The sequence below is a fragment of the Stomoxys calcitrans genome, chromosome 4 (genome assembly GCF_963082655.1).
Source record: "Stomoxys calcitrans chromosome 4, idStoCalc2.1, whole genome shotgun sequence".
Lineage (NCBI taxonomy): Eukaryota > Metazoa > Arthropoda > Insecta > Diptera > Muscidae > Stomoxys > Stomoxys calcitrans.
The window spans coordinates 182,305,039-182,320,642 of NC_081555.1; the positions used below are offsets into that span (position 1 = coordinate 182,305,039).

Sequence of the window (15,604 nt, forward strand, 5' to 3'; positions counted from 1 at the left end):
CTAAATCATTAGCATAAGTTTTATTTATTAAGCACTTGTGCTGAATTCAAACTGCAATTTGATTTGCATCATAATAAAATGCGGCAATTATTTATGTTTGTGTTTAATGATTTTTTCAGTACGATTTTTTTAAAAAGGTAAATAATTGAATGGGTCTTAACATAGACCAGCACAGCTGATTATGTATGTAAGGGCTCATGTCAGTTATAAAGGGGGGTTTTTTCAACATGCCAAAAATGCAAAAAATTAGAATTATTATAAAATTTGTGTTAGCATGATTTCGTGCAAATGACCGAATAAATTCCAACCTAGAGGCACAACTTTCGAGCACTTTTAACAGCTTTTAAGGCCGTATGTCAGCAATAACTAAAATCGTTATGAGTAACTCAACTTCAAACTAATCATAAATCAAGGTACGATGGCTATCGTAACGCAGAGTTCAGCTTGCCCGCCTGGTGAGAATACAAAAAAAGACAAAAGTTGGGCGGTGCCGACTATATAATACCCTACACCACCTAGTGCATGTGGTATTATTTATATGTAAAACTTATCTCGAAAACTAGTCACACTTTAATTTGGATTCAAATTGAAAAAGTTATTAAGAAGCTTGTAAGACTTTCCTACCATAGGATAAAAGTCTTGGATTTCCACATCTTTAAAAGGCAATATCGGATAAAAGATTATATGGGAGTTATATCGAAACCTGTGCCAATTTTAATGACACATACTGGGACATGAAATTGAACATCTCACGCCCTATATTGTAGAGATGTGACCAAAATTGTGGATTTCACTGCCTTAAAAGTCCATATCGGATGAAATATACACAGTGGAGCTATAAATAAATAGGACCGATTTTAATGAAATTTTGCGCATGTATTGCAAAATCGGACAACAATTTTGGATTCTACAGCCTTAAAAGGCCATATCAGTTGAACGATATATATATATAGGAGATATATCTAAATCTATATCGATTTTTATGAAATTTTGCACACATATGAAGACGTCAAATAAAGCACCTCATGCAAAATTTTGTAAAGATCAGACCAAATTGTGATTTCTACAGCCATAAAATACCATATCGGATGAACGATATATATGGGAGCAATATCTAAATCTGAACTGATTTTGATGAAATTTTCCAAATATGTTAAAGTTATTACCAAAACAATCCGTGCCAAATTTTGTGCAGATCGGTTGAAAATTGTAGCTACTACGGCCATTTGAGTGCAAATCGGGCGATACATATATATGGGAGCTATATCTAAATCTGAACCGATTTTCATGACATTTTCCACACATATTAGGACGTCAAATAAAATACCTCGCGCAAAATATTTTAAGGATCGGATGAAAGATATATATGGGAGCTATATCTAAATCTGAACCGATTTTTATGAAATTTTTCTGTCATATGAAGACCTCATATAAAATACTCAATGCCAAATTTTGTAAAGATCGGACGAAAATTGTGGCTTGTACAGCCTTAAAAAGCCATATCGGATGAAAGATATATATGGGAGCTATTTCTAAATCTGAACCGATTTTTTCAAAATCAATAGCGTTTGTTTATGGGCCAAAAAAGTGACATGTGCAAAATTTCGTGACAATCGGACAACAAATACGACCTGCACTTTGATTACAAGAATATATGGACTCACAGACGGACAGACGGGCATGGTTAAATTGAATCATAAAGTGATTCCGAGTCGATCGGTATTATCAATGGGTCTAACTCTTCTCCTTCTTAGCGTTGCAAACAAATGCACAAATCTATAATACCCTGTACCACAGTACCGCAATGCTGCACACCGTTCGGAGTCGGCGATCAACAATTTTAAATATTTTCATGGAAAAAATTTAAGCATATTTAGAATGTTTTTGTACCCGCAGCCAAATATGGGTCCTGTATAAATCAGGGCGGTGAAGTCGATTTCGATTTCGATTCCGACTGCCACACCGGGAAAATTGCTCAAATCCGACTCCGCGGATTTACATAATTTCCTTAAATAATTTTAACAAAATTAAAAAAAAAATAAAAATCCATTTTTTTATTTACCAAGCCAATATGATTTTAAAACTATATTAAGATATAGCTGCCATATAGACCGATCTGCCAATAAAGGGTCTGGAGCCCATAAAAGATTAATTTTTTAACCGATTTCGCTGAAATTTGAAACAGTGAGTGGCTTAATGCGTTCCAACACAGGGCTCAAATGTGGTTCAGATCGGACTATATTTATATATAGCTGCGATATAGACCGATCTGCCGATAAAGGGTCTGAAGCCCATAAAAGCTGTATTTTTTAATCAATTTCCCTGAAATTTGAAACAGTGAGTAGTTTTACTCTTCCCCACAACCATGGGTAGTTTAAGGTCTGCCAACATCCATCCCAAATATGGTTCGAATGGGACTATATTTAGATATAGCTGCCATATAGACCGACATGCCGATTAATGGTCTGAAGCTCATAAAAGCTTTATTTATTAACAGATTTTGTTGAAATTGAAATACAAAATTCAATAGTGATTTATTTTTATTTGACAACTCAACGCCCGTGCCGAATTTGGGTGCAAAAGTTATCCAATCCAAAGTTAGGCCCGGCCGAACTTAATGCCGTTTTACTTGCTTTTTATACCCTCCACCATTCGATGGGGGTATACTAATATCGTCATTCTGTTTGTAACTACTGTCGAAAGCACGCTTACTTTCGAAGGAGTAAAGCTAGCCGGTTGAAATTCTGCACAAATACTTCTTATTGGTGTAGGTCGGTTGGTATCCATATCAGTTCATGTTTTGATATAGCTGCCATATAAACCGATCTTGGGTCTTGACTTCTTAAGCCTCTAGAGTGCGCGATTCTTATCCGATTGGAATGAAATTTGCACGAAGTATTTTGTTATGATATCCAACAACTGTGCCAATAATGGTTCAAATCGATTCATAATCTGATATAGCTGCCATATAAACCCATCCTGGGTCTTAACTTCTTGAGCCTCTAGAGGGCGCAATTCTTATCCGATTTGAATAATTTTTTTCACGAAGTATTTTGTTATCCAACAACTGTGCCAAGTATGGTTCAAATCGGTTCATAACCTGATATAGCTGTCATATAAACAGATCTGGGGACTTGACTTCCTAAGCTTGTAGAGGGCGCAATTCCTATCCCATTTGGCTGAAATTTTGCATGATGTATTTTATTCTTACTCTCAACAACTGTATCAAATAAGTTTCAAATCGGTTCATAACCTGATATAGCTGCCATATAAACCGATCTGGGATCTTGAATTCTTGAGCCTCTAGAGGTCGCAATTATTATCCGATTTGTACGACTGATCCTCTCATGACCATCAACATACGTGTTTATTATGGTCTGAATTGGTTTATAGCAAGTTTCAGCTCCCATATAAATCGATCTCTGTATTTTACTTCTTGAGCCCCCAAAGGGCGCAATTCTTATTCGAATTGGCTGACATTTTACACAGGTCTCCAACATATAATTTAATTGTGGTCCAAACCAGACTATATCTTGATATCGCTCTAATAGCAGAACAAATCTTTTCTTATATCCTTTTTTTGCCTACGAAGAGATGCCGGGAAAAGAACTCGACAAATGCGATTCATGGAGGGTATATAAGATTCGGCCCGGCCGAACTTAGCGCGCTTTTACTTGTTTTTTTTTTTTTAATTTAAATTTTTCTAAAAATGCTGTAAAACTGGTCGGTTTTCGGCGGCTTTTTAGAATGAAATATTAACCCACTCTCTCAACAAAGCATACATAATTGAAATGTGATACCGTATCCGCCAATGATACGCCATGAAAATTTGACGACGAGCGCATATATCTCTGAAATGCTCTCTGAGATCTTTGCAGACATTCTATTAAGCCTGTTGCACACCTCTTTACGCCGCTGGGGTACCTAGCAAACTCTTTCTCTCGCAACTCCAACTGTTACCTCTGATGGTGCTAGGGTATCGAAATCTATTGTTTCCCTTGAGCATCATCGTAATGTAGGTTGTGTGACCCTGTTCTATCGAAACGTCCATAGTGTGTATTCCACAGATATCATCCTTTTTTACTGTTGATGTAAGGATGTTAGTCAGAAGACTAGACTTTCTAGGAACTCGCACCCGTTTGTTATTGATTGGCCAGACGACCGAAACATGAGCTATAGGTGCAGCTTCCTGCCACATTTAGAATTTTAACATTGACATTTAGAAATTTAAACAGACAGTGACACAGAGTCTAAAAGTATTATTTAAAATTCACATTTTACAAAATTAACATTTATGTTATAGTGTGATTCTCAGCTTTCAATTCAGTACTTGATACAAACGTTATAAATCAAAGTGTTCAGCAAATTCCTAAGTAATTCCTAAGTCCTTAATATATTAAAAAAATATATATATATATTTATATTGACGCCTAAACTTAAAAATATAACAAATAACTTTATCTATTTAAAAATTGTGTATTGGTTGCACATAAAAAATTGTCTTACATTCAAACCAGTATTTATTTTATAAACCAATCTTTTGAGACTGATACCTTAATATTTGTCCTTTCTTTCTCATTGCAGAAACACTTTCATCGAACCTCATTGTTAATTAAGGCCTTTAATCATAAGTTTCGTTTAGATCTGGAATTAAATTCGTAAGTATAACAAGCAGAATGACATAAATATTAATGTGTAGTTGGTTGGATGTTTGTATACACACACACACAGATTTGGCCATCCACAAAATGATGCCCCTAATGAGTAGGGGAACAGGGTGGCGTATGGCGTATGGTTATAATTTGCATGGTAGTACTCATACGCCAGCAGGGACACTTTGTCAGTAGTAATAAATCAACAGCAACTACTGCTGCCACTACTACTACTACTACACAAGCACATACTAAAATACCCATAAATCCTTAAATACAATATTAAAGTTTAACAGCAACAAAAACAACAGCAACAATACTAGTTCCATAAAATTCATTTTCTTAAATGCAGTTATGTATTTTTATGAAGTATAACCCCAAACTGTCATTGGGCATTTCCATCAAGCGCACTCACCGTGACTTCTAATCATAATAATGCCAAATGTCTCTACTAAATTAAATTTTTCTATGCTCCCCAGGCCAGGAAGTATAACTCCATAACAGAAAGCGAGAACACTAAAGTAATTTTACTTTGGCACCACCTCGAAAATCGTTTCCGTTTCTTGGCAACTCTAATGCCGCCACTGATCTTATTTAATATTAAATAAGTGAAATTTTTCGTCAACACAATCCTGGGAGGCAAAGAAAAACGTGTTGGCAAAACTTCCTGGCCATTGTCACCGCAACAAAATTCCTCCCCAAAGGCCGAAAAACTTATGGCCGCTGGCCGTAAATTGTAAGAAGGCCGAAGTGTGGCGGGGATGAACAAGCGGACAGACTGAAGGACGGACGGATGGACGCGAAATAAAATTAAATCCACTAAGACCAGCGAGGAAAGATTTGTTTATTTGATGCGAGGTCAAATTAAGCCTCAGAAAAGAAAAGAAAAAAACTGAAACGACAAACGACAAGAAAAGTGTGACAAGCGACCAGCAACCAACCGCCAACCAAGCCGCACCACCAACACTCAATGGCAAAGCAAACAATTTGCTTAGGTTGCTTGTCTTCTATTTGCCATGACCAAAATACACAATGACAACGCAAAGAGACGTACTTTACCCAGAGTAGCAATTAAAGGTCACTCTGAACTGAGCGTTGATCCTTTTTAACACTTCCACTTGGCTCAGGCTGCACTGCATGTTGATATTTAATTATTAGAGAAAATATACTCTTTATTTTATAATCTCCCTTAACTGCCAGCGCAAAAAGGCCAACTCCCCCTGTCTTGAGGGCAAAAGTCAAAGGTGAACTTAGCTCTTACAAGAGTTCAGCTAATCTTGGTACATTTCACATTCAGACCCAAAGATTACAATTAATACATACCTCTAAAAAAAAAAAAACAACACGAAAAAACTTCTTAGCACAATAAAAGGAATTAGTTTTTGTTCGCATCGTGCGTATGTTTATGCAAAAGTCAACAATCGCAAGAATAACTTCTGCTCGGTTCGTCCTTGAGGCCTACTTGAAAAGTGTACTTGATCTTTTTTCCTTCCTTCCAGAACAATGATGCGGAAATGGAAATATATTTTCCTTCTTGCCATTTATTTATTACCCAGTAGAGTAGTAGCATCATCATCAGAGCGGCAGCTCTATAAAGTGGGCGTTGGAAGGCCACATAACCCACTATCAATGATTGAATGCGGGGAGGGGCACTAGCGTTGGATTTTAGTTCGGTATTCAGCTCCGTCAAGGATGATGTATCTGTTTTTGGGGATTTTGGTTCCAGCTCCATTGTTTGTTTGTTGCTGTTGCTGTCTTGTTTTATTGTCCTTGTTTTGCATTTGGAGCTTTAACAGATAAAACAACTTAATTTGATTTCATTCTTCATATTGTATTTCGTTTTGTTTTTTCAGGGCTTGTTTTTTTTTTTTTGCCCATATTCTCAGTTTTCGTTTCCTGGTTGATAGTGGTAAAGGGTGGTGGGGGGGGGCAAACCATGGCTTTTATTGTATTTGGGACTTCTAGTGTAGCTGTTGATGCCTTTGCCTCAACATCCTTCCGTTCGTTCGAACATTCGTTTGCAACACAAAGCCTCTCACAAACAATGAATTAAGGTTTGATTCCTTGCAAATATTTTATTGTCTTGTTGCGTTGTCAGTGGGATTTTTTTGTTCCTTTTTTTTTGAAACTGTATTTGTTGTTGTTGTTGCTTTTTTTTTACTTCATTCTCAATTTAGGGCGAATCTGACTCTTTATCGCCTTTTCTTTTGTTTCTGGTTTTTGGTTTTTTTTTTTTTGTATGCCTGGCTATAAGGAATTTGGCTGTGTTTCTTCTGGTATTTTTCTCGTAATTCCCTGTTGTCAGGCCATAAAAAATATCATCAAGAGAAAAATAAAACAAATTTTAAGTGCAAATTACAGCCAATGCCTAAAACACTTAAAATGCCAAAGATTTCTGACCTTTCATCTAGTTAATGTACAAAGGCAGTGTCCATAATATAGCCCAAGACAACTAACAAGGATGCATGGGGTCAGACACAGGGCCGTGGCCCTGTGTCAAAAGTAAAAACAATAAAAATTAAAATTGTGTTAATAAAATAGAACAACAACAACAAGAGCAACAGAAAAATGTATCTGCCCCAAAAACAGGACACTCGCTTTGTCCTTTCATTTAACACAGGGATCAATTGTGGTGGTGTCAGCTTACGCATAAAATATTATTTTATGCTCCCCATCTTCATCTCTCTCTCTCTCTCTCTCTCTTGCTATCCCCCAACAATGTCTCGTCCTACAATACCGCTAATTAAGTTTGAAACAAAAATATAGATACCAAAATGATGTACCTATTGAAGCACTTAAATGGTTGCAATAAAAAATGAACCCAAACAAAGACAAGAGGATTCTTTATTAAATATTTGAAATATTCCCAAATAGCCAAATCACACATACAGACACACACACACACACAAGAATTTCAGTTGAATTCCAAACAAAATAATGGGCCATTGTGGTGACGATGAATTCGGTGTTCGGTTGACTGAGTGTGTGCGAGTGTGCGTGTGTGTGTTTGTGCGAGTGTGTGTGACAAACCATTTAGTCTCTCAAATATTTACTTTGCCAGAAATCCATGCATAAATTTTATTTAAAATAAACACAACAATAGAGCTATTCCAATATTGGTTCATAATGTTTTTGCATCAGACACAAAATTGCATTCATTTATAGATTTAACTAGACGCAAATACAAATACACACTCACACACTCACACACACACACACACACGTACATGTTCATACCCATTGAAGCAAAACCAAAATGGACTTATGGTCCAGTGCAGAGGGGGGAATTTTAATTTTTGTATAAATGGACATAAACTCACGTACATCGAAATCCTTTCAGTGTGTGCTCTGTGAGCACAACAATACCAATATCAAAATCAACATGGTTACATACACACAAGCACACAAGCTTCCAATTGCGTTAGAGAGAAGGAGATTTACGCAAAGTCTTTTTGCTCTAATGCAATAGGCATTGCTTATGTGCAACTTTGATAACATTTTCAAGCAATTCCAATCAATAAGGATGCAATTCAATCTATGCCAAGATATGTGGCATTATTTCTCTTCGTTGTCGATGGACGGGTAAGAGAGGGAATTAGAAAAGTCCAAATAATTTCTCAATTATTGTTTTTTTTTTTGTTTTTTTTTGTTTTTCCAAAGTTAAATTTGAAACATTTTCACACAAAAACTTAAGGTACGTTCAGATTAGTTAAATTTTAGAACCGATTTGTTTGACCATTGTTGCCCAAAATATGTCAAATTCGTCCATTGTGGATTTTATATTCACATTAGAAGGAATTATTTAACACATTTTGTTCTTTTCTTTATCTTAAAATTTTTTTTGTGACAGCAAGCAAGGAACACACATATTTTATATGCAATCGAATGCAAAGCAAATAAAAAGTCTTTTTGATCTAATGTTTAACGCTATTTTTTCGTTTTTGAACAAACAAAATGTGTTAAATAAATGTCTCTAATGTGAATATAAAATAAAGAATGGACAAACTTGGCATATTTTGGGCAAAAAAAAATAAATAAAATAAAATAAATTCGAACAAATATTTGACTAATCTGAACGTACCTTTCTTAAGACTGTGTAATTAAAAAAGACTGGCATTGCAAAGCTGTTTATTGCAGTTAAATTGATTCAAAAAGTGCATAGCATTTTTAAGTGTTATTAAATAAAAGCTTATAAGGTTGGTTTCTCTCTAATTGAGGAAAACTTAGAAGAAATAAGTAAACAAAATTCGGAGAAAAATTCATACTTTATGCCCCATAGCAGCTATATCGAAACAAGTCTGATTTGGACCAAATACTAATCGGTACAAGTCATTGTTCAATTGTGTATAACAAAATATTGGTCTTCTAAGTAGTTTTATATTGTATAAAAATAAACCGATCTGAACCTGAAATTTTAGCGAAATCGGATAATAAATCGAGAGATCGGTCAATATGGCAGCTATATCAAAATCTAAACCGATGTGTGCATTATTGCAGAAGTATGTCGAAGGACTTTACATAACTCACTGTCCCAAATTTCCACGACATCGGACAATAAAAGCGCCATTTTTGGCCCCAAGACCTTGAATCGAGAGATCGGTCTATATGGCAGCTATATCAAAATCTGAACCGATCTGGGCCAAATTAAAGAAGGATATCGAAGGGCCTAACATAACTTACTTTCCCAAATTTCTGCGACTTCGGACAATAAATGCGCCTTTTATGGGCGAAAACCTTAAATCGAGAGATCGGTCTGTATGACAGCTATATTCAAATCTGAACCGATCTGTGCCATATTACAGAAGTATGTCGAGGGGCTTAAATTAACTCACTGCCCCAAATTTCAGCAAAATCTGATAATAAATGTGGCTTTTATGGGCCTACGACCCTAAATTGGCGGATCGGTCTATATGGCAGCTATACTCAAATCTGAACCGATCTGTGCCATATTACAGAAGTATGTCGAAGGGCTCAACATAACTCATCGTCTCAAATTTCAGCAAAATCGGATAGTAACTGTGGCTTTTATGGGCCTAAGACCCTTAATCCCCGGATCGGTCTATATGGGGGCTATATCAAGATATAGTCCGATATAGTCCACAATTTTGGTCTCATCCTCACAAAATTTGGTATGTGCCGTTTTATTCAACGTCCTCATATATGTGCAAAGTTCCAAAAAATTCGGTCCAGATTTTAGAGCTCCCATATACATTTTTCCTCCGATATAGCCTTTTAAGGCTGTAAAAGCCACAATTTTGGTCCGATCTTTACAAAATTTTTCATGAGATGATTTAATTGACATGCCAATACGATTTAGATAAAACTCCCATATATATATTTTATGCGTTTCGACTTTTAATGCTGTAGAAGCCACAATTTTCGTACCATCTTAAGAAAATTCAATATTTCAATAGGTATCCAAAATTAAAGACTGACTATTTTTGGATATAGGTGCTATGGAAAAGTATTACGTATACTCGATGACGTAGGGTATCATATAGTCAGCTCCGCCCGATTTTTGCCTTTCCTTACTGGTATTATTTTTAACTGATCGAGATTATTTTAACCATGCGTTTGTCTCGTATCAACAATATTTAATTTTTTCCGCGAATTTGTTATCAACTTTTAAGTAAATTTCCTCCCTTCCCCCAAATGCCCCTTTCCCAAATTTTGTATACTAATTACGTAATTCTGTTTGCAACTACTCGAAATATTCGTTTGAGACCCCATAAAGTATATATATTCTTGGTCGTCGTGACATTTTATGTCGATCCAGCCATGTCCGTCCGTATCTCCGTCCGTCTGTCCGTCCGTCTGTCTGTCGAAAGCACTCGAAGGAGTAAAGCTCGCCGCTTGAAAATTTGCACAAATACTTCTTTTTAGTGTAGAATAACTGGGATTGTAAATGGGCCATATCGGTCCAGACCCGATCTTGGGCCTTGACTTCTTGAGCCTCTATGATATTCAACAACTGTGCTTAGCATGGTTCAAATCGGTCCATAACCATATATAGCTGCCATATAAACCGATCTAGGGTCTTGACTTCTTGAGCCTGTAGAGAACGCAATTCTTATACGATTGGAATGAAATTTTGCACGACGTGTTTCGGTATGACGTCCAATAACTGTGCTAAGTTAGATTCAAATCGGTCAATAACCTGATATAGCTGCCATATAAACCGATCTTGAATCTTGACTTCTTGAGCCACTAGAGGGCGCAATTCTTATCCGATTTGTTTTTTGTTTGTTGTATTTTGTTATAAAATCCAACAATTACGCCAAGTATGGTTCAAATCGGTCCATATAAACCGATCTTGGGTCTTCACTTCTTGAGCCTCAGGAGGGCGCAATTCTTATCCAATTGGAATGAAACTTTGCACGACGTGTTTCGCTATGACATTCAATAACTACGCTAAATAAGGTTCAAATCGGTCAATAACCTGATATAGCTGCCATATAAACCGATTTTTTTTGCAGTTATTACAGGATTTTTTGAAGTAGTAGTGTCTTGCGAAAATAATATAATGTACGTTTACATTGGCCACTAACTCCCTATTTATGGCCTTTTCGAGAATTAAGTGCTAAATCCTGAGTTTTTTGCCGGTTTAACCATACAAATTTAAATCCCATTTTTGTACGATTTTCTTTTAAATCCCAAATAAACCCGATTTCAGGGCTGAATAATCGATAAAAGTACCAAAATATGCAACAGTTTCCAAGAATTGTCTATGGATGTGTGTGATATGCACATTCATGTATACGCATGTACGCTTATGTATGTCACTTAAATCCCCAAAAAACGCAGTTTAAACGGGCAGGATTTGTTTTTGGATTTAGTTAAACGCAGATCATAAAAATTTTAAAATAAACGTGCTAGAGTGCTTTTGGCTGTCACAGAATTTGTCTACCAAAATTAAAATGGCAATTGTTTTTGTTGTAAAACCATAACGGTTTGATTAACGACACAAAATTTTAATAGAAATTGGAAAGTTTCGTAAATTTTCGAAAATCTCAAAATTTGGCGGTTAGGGTACCATATGTTCTAAATAGGCTAATAAACATACACAAAATTACAATATTGGTCAATCCCATGGCAGCCGGTTGTACGTACCGGATTGACCCGATGACTTCCTTCATCGGTAAGGGTTGCCGCCTCGGCGTACAACACTGCTACAACAACAACATCATTAGTGAAGTGCGGTCAAACTTAAAATCGAAAGCTATATCTAACTCTGAACCGATTTATCGGAATTATATTTAAGTTCAAGTAGCAAAGTCCGTCTGTCCGCTTATTTGTCTAAAATAGGCTACTTTTTGTGCGAATAAAGCAATCCCCACCAATTTTTCCCAAATACTTCCCATTGATGTATGTTGATTAGGATTTTTAGTGGGCGCATTTAGATCAGGTTTATTTCAATTAGATTTTAATTTTGGCTCTAGGCATCTTAAAGCTGCCTGCCCTGGAAGATGGCTTCTATGCCATATTTACCCCGTGCTAATTTCATCTTTCAAAAATGTTCCCCACTTCCATTTTCCCCTTTTCTAAGGGAATAAGAATTTTCTAAATGACCATATTTGCCGATATTAACCAAAAGAGTTATGTATGATAGCTTAAGAAAAGAATTTTATCTCATTACATGCAATTGTATTAACTTGAATTAGCCCAGACAACAAGGCATTCTTCTAAAGGAAATCGTGCGCTAACAACAGGGGAGAGCATGTCAACACAAACAATACTCCTTAAGGCTAAGTAGCTTTTGGACAATGTCCACTGTGGTGGCGTGTACATAAATGGAATATTAAAGATATGTCCATGTCCGCACATTGTGATTGCTCCGCTTCGTGACTTGATTGCAGTCAACCTTTTCAATGACTAAACGGTTGGCTGGCTGGCTAGCTGACTGACTGAGTATGTGGTCAAGAGGCAATTTTAATTAACGTCCAGCCAAGACAAGGCAATTCTGCACACAAAACCAAATCAAAATATCATTCTTTGCACACTCTCGCACACATACGGTGTAATGACAATGACAAAGGTTACTAGTCCATGACTGGCTCTTAGCCGAACAGGGAGGGGAGCTTTAAATACACATTTTAAATTGTGTGCTGTCGATGATTCGCTCCACTGACCCACAATGCCATCGAACATTATTAACATGCGGCCCAGTTTATTTCGTTCCCACCATAATCATTTTCACTAAGTACTCGATTTCACTCTCTCGTCTCAACCTTCTGAAAACAGCAGCAAGCAAATGGCCAAACAAATAAATTCTTGAAACAAAACACAGAAAATAAATAAATATCTGAAATCTGTTTAACCCACAATGGGGTCCACATTCAATTACATACTGCATGTGAACAATGAATACAGTCCTAGTACACAGTATTTGCTAAATTTATCTTCAGTCCCTGTCATAACAGAGTGGGCTATTCGTCCATGTAGAATACACTGAAATGCTGAAGCACCAGAATGAGGTTTAAATGAAATGTAAGACTATTCCAATACTCACCACCTTAAATTGGAAAAATATTTGCATATTGTGGCGGAATTTGTTACACGTTCAAATATCAACTTGGTATTCCTTCAGTTCTTTGCATATCATGTCACAATAATTAAAAAATACAGCTATTGAGCGAAAACATATGATAATATAGACAACTTTTCTTCTAAAGGGTGAATTTTTAGCTATTATCTTTTTGGCAACACTGGTTTAAACAACTCACGCACGTTTCATGTATTGTTTCACTGTCAAACATCTACAAACGTACAACGCTTGCAAATTATTGCATTTTATTATCAAAATCCGTGCTCTGTTAACAAAGTTCATCGCGCGCTGTGTGTGTTCAGCAGAATTGTCTATTTTTGAGTGAAGATCAGTCAAAAACATGCAAAAACTACCATGTCATACAGAAAAAGTCACTGTTTGGTGCGGTTTTTGGGCTGGTGGCATCATTGGACCGTACTTCTTCAAAGATGTTGCGAATCGTAACTTAAGTGGGAATGGTGAGCGCTACCGTAAGATGATGTCCAACTTTTTTGCCCAAAATGCAGGAGCTTGGCATGTGGTTTCAACAAGACGGTACCACATGCCAGACAGCACGCATACCAAGGGACTTATTGAGGGACGAGTTCGGTGAACATTTTGTTTCACTTTCAGGACCGGTCAATTTTTTTTCACGTAACCAACACGCAAGGGATGTCCCCTATATATGCGGTGCATTGCGTTGGTAATTAAGAAAGTTGAGGATTGGAGGAGGAAAGAGGGAGTAGTGTTTATTGATATTAATTTAAAATTTCTGAACGTCAATATTGGTGGGAAAGACGTTAGCCGGAAGTCGAATCCACATACGAATGGTTCGGGCGAAAAATGAATTTTCTCGGTAGTGCATGGTTTGGTCGACTGGCCAATCAATTATAAACGGGTGTGAGTTCCTGGCAAGTCTTGTATTCCTGGTGAACATTCTAACGTCAGGAATAAGGAGACGAATATCCCTGGAAAATAACGATAGAGCAATACAACGCTACCCACATTTCGACGATGTTCAAGAGATGCAATAGATTTGGATACCCTACTGTCCCCAATCAACACCATCGCCCTCCGTTGAACCCGGTCAAGTAGGTCCAAGGATGATTTTGGAGCTCCTGCCCATATATGAGGGTTATATTCCATCCTTGGCCTAATGTAGGTAGTATAGATATTTAGAAGATCAGAAAAGGTCAAATATTTCTTGCACCGCTTAAGAAAGCCCAAACACTTGAATGCTTCTTTCGACACTTCGAATACGTGTTTTGACCATCGGACATCACATTGTATCTTCATGCCCAGAACATCAAGAGCATATGACTGCTCAATATCTATACCGTCGATAGATATCGACGATTGTAGAGGGTCAGTGAATCGCTTGTGAGACAAGAAACAGCACAGCGTCTTCTGAGCGTTAAAGTCTACCCTGTTCATTCTACCCCACTCGGAAATGGCCAACAAATCATGGGAGAGCGTCTCATCCATAATGCGCCTCCTGTTCACATTTTCTTGAGGACTGGGCTTATGGTCGAATGAATATGAATGACACAGACAACTATCATCGGCAAATGAGTAGACTGGATTCGAAGTTTGCCCCAATAGATCATCAATGAAAATAAGAAAAATTGAAGGGGAAAGGACAGAGCCTTGTGGCACACCTGCGGTCAATGTATTCTCATCGGATGAGAACCCATCTTTGGTTTGCCCAAAAAGTAATTGCGGATTTTTCATATAGTCGGCGTTGACAAATTTTTTCACAGCTTGTGACTCTGTAATTGCATTCTTTCTTCTGTCAGTTATCAGCTGTTACTTTTAGCTTGCTTTAGAAAAAAAGTGTAAAAAAAGTATATTACTTTCTTTTAAAAAATCAGCAATTACTTTTTGGGCAACCCAATACAACAACTCGTATATTGCGATCTCTGAGAAAGCTGGATATAAATCGAATGAAGCTATTACCGACACCAAAAGCGACAAGCTTTGATAAAAGTGCACCGTGCCAGACCCTTGGAGATATCCAGAGCCACGTCCTCACCAAACTGGTGGATAGAGCGACTCCATCGTTTCGACAAAAATGCCATTAGGTCTCCCGTAGAGCGATTTCGGCGGAACCCATACTGTCTGTCGCTAAGAAGATCATTGGACTCTACGTATCTGACAAGATGATGGTTAACCATACTCTCCATAACCTTGGAGAGCGCGGAGAACTTCGCCATTGGCCGGTAATTCGCAACGTTGTTCGCCCCACCTTTCTTGGGGATGGGCTGAACGTTCGCAACCTTCCAACGCACTGGGAAAACACCCGCACGGTAAGCAAGGTTGAAAAGGTTGCGTAGTGGACGAGCAAGCTGACAAGTGTGGATATACCGTGCGGGCCCGGAGATTCAGTAACGTCGATATCCGCAAGGACAAGAATATCTGAGACATCGAA

General features: G+C 37.2%; 1 protein-coding gene across 12 annotated transcripts in view; it reads left to right on the forward strand.

The window, feature by feature from the left end:
* LOC106095872 (disintegrin and metalloproteinase domain-containing protein 9) overlaps window positions 1-15,604 on the forward strand; it is a 470,496-nt gene that overhangs the window by 275,007 nt on the left and 179,885 nt on the right. For all 12 annotated transcript variants that reach the window (XR_001222811.2, XM_013263281.2, XM_013263282.2 and 9 more), the window contains exon 5: window positions 4,585-4,658. Coding sequence is in view for 11 of the 12 variants with exons in the window: in XM_013263281.2 (XP_013118735.1) it covers window positions 4,585-4,658 (74 nt within the window). In the remaining variant the exon portion in view is untranslated. The remainder of the gene's footprint in view (window positions 1-4,584; window positions 4,659-15,604) is intronic.